Source organism: Homarus americanus, unplaced genomic scaffold, assembly GCF_018991925.1.
Source record: "Homarus americanus isolate GMGI-L3 unplaced genomic scaffold, GMGI_Hamer_2.0 scaffold20465, whole genome shotgun sequence".
Lineage (NCBI taxonomy): Eukaryota > Metazoa > Arthropoda > Malacostraca > Decapoda > Nephropidae > Homarus > Homarus americanus.
This window is the reverse complement of record NW_024756914.1, coordinates 679,152-691,370: the sequence shown is the minus strand read 5'-3', so window position 1 is coordinate 691,370 and position 12,219 is coordinate 679,152. Positions and strand designations below refer to the sequence as shown.

Here is a 12,219-nt window from a genome sequence, read left to right as displayed (position 1 = left end):
ATGTCGACACAGGTCGCTGCCTACACTCATCCTGTCAAAACTTGTGCTCCCAAACAAGCACAACTCCTCTGTCGGTGACGCATCACCACCACGTCTTCAGGGACACACAGTGTTTCTTCTCCTGTCACGGGCAAAATAGTGTATATGCCGACCCTTATATCTGTTCCAATTACTACCAGTGCATTTTCGATACAATTATACCAAAATTCTGTCTTGACGGCGCTCCATACTTTAACGGCGAGACTTGTACTCCAGATCCCAGCTCCTGTTGTGCTCACCCGACCACCAGCACAGCTCCCAACACATCCACAACTCCAAATGTCGAAACCACAGATGTTAAGCCAACACTTACTCACACTGCTACCACACCACCCACCACAGCACCACACACCACAGCACCACACACCACAGCACCACCCACCACAGCACCACACACCACAGCACCACCCACCACAGCACCACACACCACAGCACCACACCTGGCCACACACCACAGCACCACACTGCAGCACCACACCTGCACCACACACACGGCACCACAGCACCACACACACACCAGCACCACACACCACAGCACCACCACAGCGCACCACAGCCACACCACAGCACCACACACCACAGCACCACACACCACAGCACCACACACCACCACAACAACGAAGCTGTCGACAACTGTGTCTGTCTCCACCACTCCCCAACCCTTCGGCTGCTTGTTTAAACCAGACTGTGAGGGTAAACCCTTGGGATACCTGGAGCCAGACCCAGACAACTGTTTAAAATATTACTTTTGTTTGGGAGACGGGTCCATGGTGAGCGACTCTCTGGCGTGTTCACAAGGGGACTACTTCAACCCCTTCAGGCATGACTGTGAGAAGATCGTGGACGACAGTTACGCCTGTCTTCCCCCTTGTGACGGCATCTGTCCTTACAGCTGTAATGACAATGATCGCATCTTCGACCCTGAAGACTGTTCTAGTTTCTACTTCTGTTTACAAGGAACCTATTACCACATGAGCTGCCCTGCCAACACTCCATACTTCAACGGCACTCAGTGTACACCTGACCAAGGCTCTTGTTGTTCATACCCGTGTCCGCCCTACTGTCCCTACGCTGGCAAGTGGGTGCCGGACGGTAACAACTGCCACAGGTTCTACATCTGTCTAGACATTGGCACCCCGACCCCCGACACCCTGCTCACCTGCCCCGATAATGGCGTCTTTGATTACAAATTGGGCGAGTGTTCCTCTACTGCCAAGTGTGTGACCCTGTGTGACCTCCACCACTGACCTCCATCACTGACCTCCATCACTGACCTCCACCACTGATCTCCATCACTGACCTCCATCACTGACCTCCATCACTGACCTCCATCACTGACCTCCATCACTGACCTCCATCACTGACCTCCATCACTGACCTCCACCACTGACCTCCATCACTGACCTCCACCACTGATCTCTCCATCACGGACTCATCATGACCTCCACCAGTAACACTCAGTGACCCCCTGATAACCCCCACTATTATATACCCACTATTATATTTTACTATTATACCCCACTATTATATACCCATATTATATACCCCACTATTATATACCCCACTATTATATACCCATATTATATACTATTATATACCCACTACTATATGCCCCACTATTATATACCCACTATTATACCCACTACTATATACCCCACTATTATATGCCCACTATTATATACCTATATACCCCACTATTATACCCCCACTACTATATACCCCACTATTATATGCCCCATATTATACACTACTATATACCCACTACTATATACCACTTTTTATTATATATATTATATACCCCTATTATACCCACTATTATATACCCCTCTATTATATACCCCACTATTATATACCCCATATTATACCCCATATTATATACTATTATATACCCCACTATTATATACCGAGTTCTGTAGTTACCTGTAAATCACCAACGGTATATAAATAGTTTTCCTTCATTAAGTCTGATGATTCTATCTTATATTTATGTTTTATTTAACGTTTATAATCATATATATCTATAACAGCCTATAACAGCCTGCAGTCATATATCAACAGCCTATAACAGTACAGTCTTATTTCAACAGCCTATAACAGCCTACAGTCATATATCAACAGCCTATAACAGCCTGCAGTCATATATCAACAGCCTATAGCCCTACAGTCTTATTTCAACAGCCTATAACAGCCTACAGTCAAATATCAACAGCCTATAACAGCCTACAGTCATATATCAACAGCCTATAACAACCTACAGTCATATATCAACAGCCTATAACAGCCTACAGTCATATATCAACAGCCTAAAACAGCCTACAGTCATATCAACAGCCTAAAACAGCCTACAGTCATATATCAACAGCCTAAAACAGCCTACAGTCATATCAACAACCTAAAACAGCCTACAGTATATATCAACAGCCTATAACAGCCTACAGTCATATATCAACAGCCTATAACAGCCCTACAGTCATATATCAACAGCCTAAAACAGCCTACGGTCATATATCAACAGCCTATAACAGCCTACAGTAATATATCAACAGCCTATAACAGCCTACAGTCATATATCAACAGCCTAAACAGCCTACAGTAATATATCAACAGCCTAAAACAGCCTACAGTCGTATATCAACAGCCTATAACAGCCTACAGTCATATATCAACAGCCTATAACAGCCTACAGTCATATATCAACAGCTAAAACAGCCTACAGTAATATATCAACAGCCTATAACAGCTTATATATATCAACAGCCTAAAACAGCCTACAGTAATATATCAACAGCCTACAGTCATATATCAAGCAGCCTATAACAGCCTACAGTCATATATCAACAGCCTATAACAGCCTACAGTCTTATTTCAACAGCCTATAACAGCCTACAGTCATATATCAACAGCCTATAACAGCCTACAGTCATATATCAACAGCCTATAACAGCCTACAGTCATATATCAACAGCCTATAACAGCCTACAGTCATATATCAACAGCCTATAACAGCCTACAGTCATATATCAACAGCCTATAACAGCCTACAGTTATATATCAACAGCCTATAACAGCCTACAGTCATATATCAACAGCCTATAACAGCCTACAGTCATATATCAACAGCCTATAACAGCCTACAGTCATATATCAACAGCATTTAACAACCTATAACAGCCAGGTGTTAGTGTGTGTATGTGTGTACAGGAGACGTTAGGTCAGGTTATAGTAGTAGGTATGAGGCAGCTACCAAACAGGGAGGTACTACCGCCTGGGAAGATATTGGAAGCATAATGTGTTTATCTAATGGTAGACCCTGCTGCCGTATGTGACCAAGTCCCAGGTTGATGATCTGACTTTCTGCTTCATTTATACACAATTGCAGGGTCTCAATTGTTTCTCTTACTATTGACCAAACATACATATATCGTTTCTCACTTTTGATCTTCTTTCATTTTTGTATTTATAGTTCTTTGTTATTAAAATTATTATTATTATTACAGTTACTGTATTATTATCATCATTATTTTATTATTTTAGTTTTGTATGTTTTATCATAAATTTATTGGCAAAAAGATTAAATAAAAGTCAATTGGATTACAAGATTTATAAATGAACAATACAATAATTATATAATGTATAATAAGAACCTTTAAGGATACAATAATTATATGAATATCAATTAAACACAATTATTTATATATTGGCAAAATACGTAAAAGATGTATGAGAAAGGAGGAGGAGGAGGACAGCTTGGCGTCGATTTACAGGTAAACTCCTCAAAGATTAACATAAAAGATAAATAAAGTGAAGGTAAGACAGGTGAACAAAGGTGAATAAATATTAAAAGAATAAAACTAAGGAGAATAAAGGAAAGACTAAACAATAGGACATTACTGTGGGGTGTGTTATAAGGTCCGAGGCTTCACCATGTGTTAAAACAATGAATCATGTAAGACTCGGAGCTTCACTTTGAGGAGAAACAAAGTCTGGCAGACGACAAGTGGCGCTGGTGGGATGCAGGACAGACGTGTGGTGACCGTACACGTGATTTACACACACCTGGCCAGGGGCTGCCCACACACACCTGGCCAGGGGCTGCCCACACACACCTGGCCAGGGGCTGCCCACATCAAACACGGGGTAAGTGTTGAGAAATACATCAACGGCTTATTTATTTATCTTAAAACTTGACAGACTAGATTATATAAATGTTGAGACTGTGGATCTTTGTCTGACGTGAAGGTAAACAAACACCTGACTGATCAGCTTATGGTAAAGTGCTGTACTAATACCTTCTATTACAAAGACTCTCAAGTAGATCCTCTCACTTAACACCAAATATAAGTAAAATATAAGAACTTAGGTTGGACATAAATCTTCTACCTAAATTTAACCAACAATTACGATTTTATTGTGTCGGAAATTATTAGTAAATTTCTTAAACATTTTGACGACAAGATGAAACAGGAGACGAGTGATTCTTGACCAATACTGACCACCAGAAGGTTATATCACCTGATGATTGAACGCCTTAACGCTACTTGCCAGGTAATGTTGTGTTATGTTATGTTGTGTTATGTTGTTGTTATGTTATGTTATGTTGTGTTGTGTTGTGTTGTGTTGTGGGTTGCTTAGGTTAGCTTAGTTAAGTTAAGTTTAGTTGGAATTTAAAATATATATATATTATATGTTAAATTAGTTAAGTGCTCAATAGTTAATTTGAGTGTGAAGTAATACAATCGTAGGCGGTTGTTATATAACCCGTGATGTTGTTGTTGTTGTTGTTGTTGTTGTTGTACGTGTCGAGTCATTGTGTTTCATTTGTTATATACTTCAGTCCGGAACTTTGTGAGCACACATTATTGATGAAGATTTATAGTGAGCTGAGAGTTAACGGTAGGGAGGCTTATAGTGAGCTGAGTTAACGGTAAGGAAGGGTTATAGTGAGCTGAGAGTTAACGGTAGGGAAGGCTCATAGTGAGCTGAAAGTTAACGGTAGGGAAGGCTCATAGTGAGCTGAAAGTTAACGGTAGGGAAGGCTCATAGTGAGCTGAAAGTTAACGGTAGGGAAGGGTTATAGTGAGCTGAGAGTTAATCAGTGGAAGGCTCATAGTGAGCTGAAAGTTAACGGAAAGGAGGGGTTATAGTGAGCTGAGAGTTAACGGTAGGGAGAGACTCATAGTGAGCTGAAAGTTAACGGTAGAGAAGGGTTATAGTGAGCTGAGAGTTAACGGTAGGGAAGGCTCATAGTGAGCTGAAAGTTAACAGTAGGGAAGGCTCATAGTGAGCTGAAAGTTAACGGTAGGGAAGGGTTATAGTGAGCTGAGAGTTAACGGTAAGGAAGGCTCATATTGAGCTGAAAGTTAACGGTAGGGAAGGGTTATAGTGAGCTGAGAGTTAACTTGTTAGGGAAGAGGGGTTGCCATAGTGAGCTGAGAGTTAACGGTAAGGAAGGGTTATAGTGAGCTGAGAGTTAACGGTAGGGAAGGCTCATAGAGAGCAGAGAGTTAACGGTGGGAAGGCTCATAGTGAGCTGAGAGTTAACTAGAAGGGGTTATAGTGAGCTGAGAGTTAACGGTAGGGAAGGCTCATAGTGAGCAGAGAGTTAACGGTAGGAAGGGTTATAGTGAGCTGAGAGTTAACGGTAGTAAATGGTTATACTGAGCTGAGAGTTAACAGTAGAGGGGTTATAGTGAGCTGAGTTAACGGTAGGGAAGGCTCATAGTGAGCTGAGAGTTAACGGTAGGGGATGAGGTGAGCTGAGAGTTAACGGGGAAGTCTCATAGTGAGCTGAGAGTTAACGGTAGGGAAGTCTCATAGTGAGCTGAGAGTTAACGGTAGGGAAGGGTTAGGATGAGAGTTAACGGTAGGGAAGTCTCATAGTGAGCTGAGAGTTAACGGTAGGGAAGGGTTATAGTGAGCTGAGAGTTAACGGTGTCGGGGGCAGGTGGTTGGGTCAATACAATAAGGGTATGACGGGTCAGTGTTAAAGACAAGGTCGCCAGTACAGGTCTCAACAAGAGCGTCCTCGTGAACCTTCCAACAGTGGAAGTAATCCTGTTGACAGCTGGCACACTTGGGAAAGTAGCCAGTAGCATTACACTTCATGTTGTCCAAACAGTCGGTAGTGGGCATAACTGACGACCCACCTCCGCTTGGTGTGGTGTGGCTCCCAGGGACGGTGGTCTTGGGACACATTATCGTACATTTTGCACCAGGGATACAATGACCTTGAGCCACGTCGAAGTTCTCGCCAGACGGGCAGCTGAAGTGTAATTTCTCGTCAGCTGGACCCGTACGAGAACAGATGTAGTAGTTGGTGCAGTTGACGGGGTCAGGGGCCTCTACTATCCCGGCCTGGCAGTAAGGGGTACACAGGCCAGAACAACACTGGCTACTGTCGGTGGTACAGGTCTTCCCGTCGAAGTAAGGTCTGTCCTTTGGGCAGGATATTGGGCCTAAGATGTTGCCAGCTGAACAGATGTAGTAGATGCCACAGTCATTTGGGTCAGATATTGAGTCCAGAGATCCGTTGCAAGTTAAGTGACAGGCTGGAGGCTCACACTTAGGGGTACAATTCACCGGGCCGGAACAATTTCCACCTCATTAAAAGATTTGCCACTGTCGCAGGGCACAGAGGTATCCTGAGGCAAGTTGTTCCTCAGACATATAAAGTACTTGGTACAGTTGAGAGGATCAGTCACCCTGTCCAGAACTTTCTTCCCTGAACAGTCTGGGACACAATTGTCTTTAGAGAACACCCCGACGGTACACAGCACCTGTGGAACATTACAGTGTTATTAAAACCTCACCAATACTTGTGGTTCAGTCACTCTTATATAGTGTCTTACAACATTGTACTCATAGGGGCTGGTGTCGTAATCTAGAGGTTAATTGTACTCAAGGGGGTTACAGTCTTAATAAAAGGGTTGATTAATTGTACTCATTGCATTACCGACGTAGTAAAGGTGTTAAATAATTATTGTCATCTTAATCAAGGGGTTAAAGAGAATTATTATTATTATTATTATTATTATTATTATTATTATTATTATTATTATTATTATTATTATTATTATTATTATTATTATTATTATTATTATTATTGCAGTAACAATTGTATTACAGGTTAATAATATTAGCAACAATAACTATGTATATAAGTAAAGAGTAAACGATAACAAAGAATTATACAACACAACAACTTTAGAATAAATAAGACAGACAGACAGACTCGTGAGAAAATAACTTCTGGGAAAAAATGGAAAATAATCAAAGAATGACAACAGTTTATGGGTAAGTAACTCTGAAACTCACCACCAGGGGGATGAGGAGGAAACGAGTCTTCATGAGGGACAAATAATGGTTGACAGTGACCAGGGAGAGCTGGCTGTGGCAACGGTGGTAGTGTTGGCAGGCAGGGAGCTGTTGCACGAGTGTTGGCAGGTGACAACTATGATAGCTTCCACACACAAATCATCATATATACCCCAGTAGACTTATCTCTCTGTGGTAAACCAGCAACACCGTGTACAATCGGCCATTGTTCAGCCACAGTCATGCACGAGAAGGAAAAAAATAACTAAATTGTTGAGCATATAATGTGGGTCAGGCAGTAATCTAGTGTGTTAAGTTATCTTTATTGTGTGGTGGTGAAGAGGGGGCGGTGCTCTCTCTCTCTCTCTCTCTCGTGGTGGTAGTGGTGATGGTAGTAGTGGTGGTGGTGGTGGTGGTAGTGAGAGTGGTAGTAGTGGTGATGGTAGTAGTGGTGGTGGTAGTGATAGTGGTAGTAGTGGTGATGGTAAAGTTTATTAAGCCAGAGAAAAATACAGATACAAATTGATCAACAACAATATTAACATGGTTGAGTCTTATTAACATAGTTGAGTCTCATTAACATGGTTGAGTCTTATTAACATGGTTGAGTCTTATTAACATGGTTGAGTCTTATTAACATAGTTGAGTCTCATTAACATGGTTGAGTCTCATTAACATGGTTGAGTCTCATTAACATGGTTGAGTCTTATTAACATAGTTGAGTCTCTTAACATGGTTGAGTCTCTTAACATGGTTGAGTCTCATTAACATGGTTGGATTTATTAACATAGTTGAGTCTCATTAACATAGTTGAGTCTCATTAACATAGTTGAGTCTCATTAACATAGTTGAGTCTCATTAACATGGTTGGATCTTATTAACAAGTTGAGTCTCATTAACATGGTTGAGTCTTATTAACATGGTTGAGTCTTATTAACATGGTTGAGTCTCATTAACATGGCTGAGTCTCATTAACATGGTTGAGTCTCATAACATGGTTGAGTCTCATTAACATGGTTGAGTCTCATTAACATGGTTGAGTCTTATTAACATAGTTGAGTCTCATTAACATGGTTGAGTCTCATTAACATGGTTGAGTCTCATTAACATGGTTGGATCTTATTAACATAGTTGAGTCTCATTAACATAGTTGTCTCATTAACATAGTTGAGTCTCATTAACATAGTTGAGTCTCATTAACATGGTTGGATCTTATTAACATAGTTGAGTCTCATTAACATGGTTGAGTCTTATTAACATGGTTGAGTCTTATTAACATGGTTGAGTCTCATTAACATGGTTGAGTCTCATTAACATGGTTGAGTCTCATTAACATGGTTGAGTCTCATTAACATGGTAGAGTCTTATTAACATAGTTGAGTCTCATTAACATGGTTGGATCTTATTAACATGGTTGAGTCTTATTAACATGGTTGAGTCTTATTAACATGGTTGAGTCTTATTAACATGGTTGAGTCTTATTAACATGGTTGAGCCTTAGTAACATGGTTGAGGCTACGTGAGAGCCTAAAGCCTCTTAGTTTCACCTGATATACTGTACACTGACCTCAAGGAATTATTATATAACATTTAGTATCGTCTGGATTACTAGTCGTCACTACAGGGTCTTGGTACACACACTAGTACCACATTTATACACCTTTTTTTATAGTTTATAATTTGTATTTATTTATTAATACCTAGGAAGGTGAGGAGCGAGCGAAGCCAATGGACCTTGAGTGAAACAATAAGATATTCTCAGTCAGGAATGTGTCTCGTGTTGGTTAGTAATGGTGATTTTATTGTATTAGTGTTAGTAATACTGGCTCAGGTATATAGTAAGAAAGCAATTAATTAGCTTAGGTGGGGAGGTATGTTTCTGGGTGGGAGGTATGTTTCTGGGTGGGGGGAGGTATGTTTCTGGGTGTGGGAGGGGTATGTTTCTGGGTGTGGGGGAGGGAGGTCTGGGACTGGTACGAATGCAGAGGTGGTCTTAGTAGGTCTGGATTAGCTAGCATCTTCATTTTAGCAAACTGGCTGAGATTATAGTAGTCTTTAGAGTGTGTGGTGTGGTGTGGTGTGGTGTGTGTGCTGTACTGTGGTGTGGTGTGGTGTGGTGTAGTGTGTGTGGTGTGGTGTGTGGTGTGGTGTGGTGTGGTGTGGTGTGCTGTACTGGTGTGGTGTGGTGTAGTGTGGTGTGGTGTGGTGTGGTGCTGTACGTGCTGTACTGTGGTGTGGTGTGGTGTGCTGTGGTGTGGTGTGGGTGTGGTGTGCTGTGCTGTGGTGTGGTGTGGTGTGCTGTACTGTGGTGTGTGTGTGTGTGTGCTGTGGTGTGGTGGTGTGTGCTGTGCTGTGGTGTGGTAAGGTGAGGTGAGGTGAGCACTTCACGCACTGTAAGCACCGTTAAGCGAGACGTGGAAATGCTGGACAAAGGGTGGTGCATTTATCACCTTTGACACACCGACCAACTTGGTAATCAAACACGTCTCCACTAGGACAAGTGAAGTGCAGGTTTGGGTCCACTGGTCCTTCAGCAGTACAGATGTAGTACATGTGACAGTCCGTTGGCAACGATCTGTATATCTCCCGGGTGACAATATGAATACAAGGAACCTCGCAGCAAACTTCCTTAGATTTGACGCAGGCCTTCCCGTCAAAGTAAGGCCTGTCAGGCTGGCAGGTGATGGGTCCCTGCACACCCCCGGGAATACAGATGTAGTATTGATCACACCTGAAGGGGTCACTGATGAGGGAGTAGGTACCGTTGCAGGTGATGGGGCAGAATAATGGCTTACAGATGGGGTCACAGTCAGTGCCGGAAATACATTCATTTGTTTTATTGTCGAAGATGTTCCCTGACTCACAAGGCACCGAGTGGTCAGCGGGCATGTCGTCCCCGAGACAGATGTAGTAGTTGGTACAGTTCATAGGGTCAGGCACTTTATCAAGAGGATTTTTGTGAAGACAAACTGGGCTACAGTTGTCTTGATCCACCATCTTGGCGGTACACACAACCTGAAGGGGAAGGGGGCTGTTAACTGTTATAGTGTAAAAAGTTGTAGTGTTCTGGGAGTACAAAATGATGGTGTGTGTGTGTGTGTGTGTGTGTATGTGTGTAAATATTAACAGAGAGAGCCTCTAGCGGCCATCAACAGCAATACATCGATACTTAAATTCATCTATAAGACTTTGACACTTTATATTCCTCATTAATTACACTACACAAACACTCACACACACACAGCTGTTGCCTCACACTCAGCAGGCACACTCAGTCACTGAAAATATAACTCACATTAAAGTGAGTTGATGATGGAATTATAGTACTTCCTACTCTTATATTTGGCAACAAAGAAAATGTTTATGAAACTCACCGCCAGAGGGATGATGAGGAGGAGGCAAGGTGAGGCTTCATGAGAGACAAATAATGGTTGACACGATGATCAGGAGGACTTGGGTTTCGAGCTGGTGGTGGAAGGGCAGCTGTATAGTGGTGGTAGTGGTGGCAGACAGCTGTAATAGTGGTGGTAGTGGTGGCAGACAGCTATAGTAGTGGTGGTAGAACTGAGGAACCATTACTTATACCCGTTAGGTTTATCAGTTTATGGTAGGCGTGACCACACACTCGAGGGATGGCTGATTGTGTACACTGCCTCTGTATACAAGGACACTGCCTGGTATTGTGTGGTAAAGACTTACTTAGTAGAGTGTGTTAGCATCTGTTAGAGATGTACAACAGGTAGAGTGTGTTAGTATCTGTTACAGTGATGTACAACAGGTAGAGTGTGTTAGCATCTGTTATAGTGATGTACAACAGGTAGAGTGTGTTAGCATCTGTTACAGTGATGTACAACAGGTAGAGTGTGTTAGCATCTGTTATAGTAATGTACAACAGGTAGAGTGTGTTAGTATCTGTTACAGTGATGTACAACAGGTAGAGTGTGTTATAGACTGTTATAGTGATGTACAACAGGTAGAGTGTGTTAGTATCTGTTACAGTGATGTACAACAGGTAGAGTGTGTTAGCATCTGTTATAGTGATGTACAACAGGTAGAGTGTGTGTTGAGATCTGTTACAGTGATGTACAACAGGTAGAGTGTGTTAAATCTGTTATAGTAGTGATGTACAACAGGTAGTGTGTGTTAGTATCTGTTACAGTGATGTACAACAGGTAGAGTGTGTTAGTATCTGTTATAGTGATGTACAACAGGTAGAGTGTGTTAGCATCTGTTATAGTGATGTACAACAGGTAGAGTGTGTTAGCATCTGTTACAGTGATGTACAACAGGTAGAGTGTGTTAGTATCCGTTATAGTGATGTACAACAGGTAGAGTGTGTTAGATCTGTTGCTGTGATGTACAACAGGTAGAGTGTGATAGCATCTGTTATAGTGATGTACAACAGGTAGTGTGTGTTAGCATCTGTTACAGTGATGTACAACAGGTAGAGTGTGTTAGGTATCTGTTATAGTGATGTACAACAGGTAGAGTGTGTTAGCATCTGTTACAGTAATGTACAACAGGTAGAGTGTGTTAGCATCTGTTATAGTGATGTACAACAGGTAGAGTGTGTTAGTATCTGTTATAGTGATGTACAACAGGTAGAGTGTGTTATATCTGTTATAGTGATGTACAACAGGTAGAGTGTGTTAGCATCTGTTACAGTGATGTACAACAGGTAGAGTGTGTTAGCATCTGTTATAGTGATGTACAACAGGTAGAGTGTGTTAGCATCTGTTACAGTGATGTACAACAGGTAGAGTGTGTTAGCATCTGTTATAGTAATGCACAACAGGTAGAGTGTGTTAGTATCTGTTACAGTGATGTACAACAGGTAGAGTGTGTTAGCATCTGTTATAGTGATGT

The 12,219-nt window shown here is 41.9% G+C and overlaps 3 protein-coding genes across 3 annotated transcripts; 1 reads left to right on the top strand and 2 right to left on the bottom strand.

Annotated features, from left to right (window-relative positions):
• On the top strand, positions 1–1,461 carry LOC121857265. Its single transcript, XM_042353258.1, has 2 exons — positions 1–74; positions 593–1,461. Exons 1-2 carry the CDS (start codon positions 1–3, stop codon positions 1,284–1,286), a joined length of 768 nt encoding a protein of 255 aa, XP_042209192.1. The 3' UTR covers positions 1,287–1,461.
• Positions 1,462–5,472: 4,011 nt separating this feature from the next.
• Positions 5,473–7,386, bottom strand: LOC121857264. The gene is made up of 4 exons (XM_042353257.1): positions 7,354–7,386; positions 6,704–6,815; positions 5,895–6,638; positions 5,473–5,738 (listed from the first exon to the last, which is right to left on the bottom strand). The coding sequence occupies exons 1-3, from the start codon at positions 7,384–7,386 to the stop codon at positions 5,965–5,967; spliced, it is 819 nt and encodes a 272-aa protein (XP_042209191.1). The 3' UTR covers positions 5,473–5,738; positions 5,895–5,964.
• Positions 7,387–9,658: 2,272 nt separating this feature from the next.
• LOC121857134 (peritrophin-48-like) lies at positions 9,659–10,929 on the bottom strand. Its single transcript, XM_042353022.1, has 2 exons — positions 10,728–10,929; positions 9,659–10,368 (listed from the first exon to the last, which is right to left on the bottom strand). The coding sequence occupies exon 2, from the start codon at positions 10,348–10,350 to the stop codon at positions 9,757–9,759; it is 594 nt and encodes a 197-aa protein (XP_042208956.1). The 5' UTR covers positions 10,351–10,368; positions 10,728–10,929; the 3' UTR covers positions 9,659–9,756.
• Positions 10,930–12,219: the final 1,290 nt, after the last annotated feature.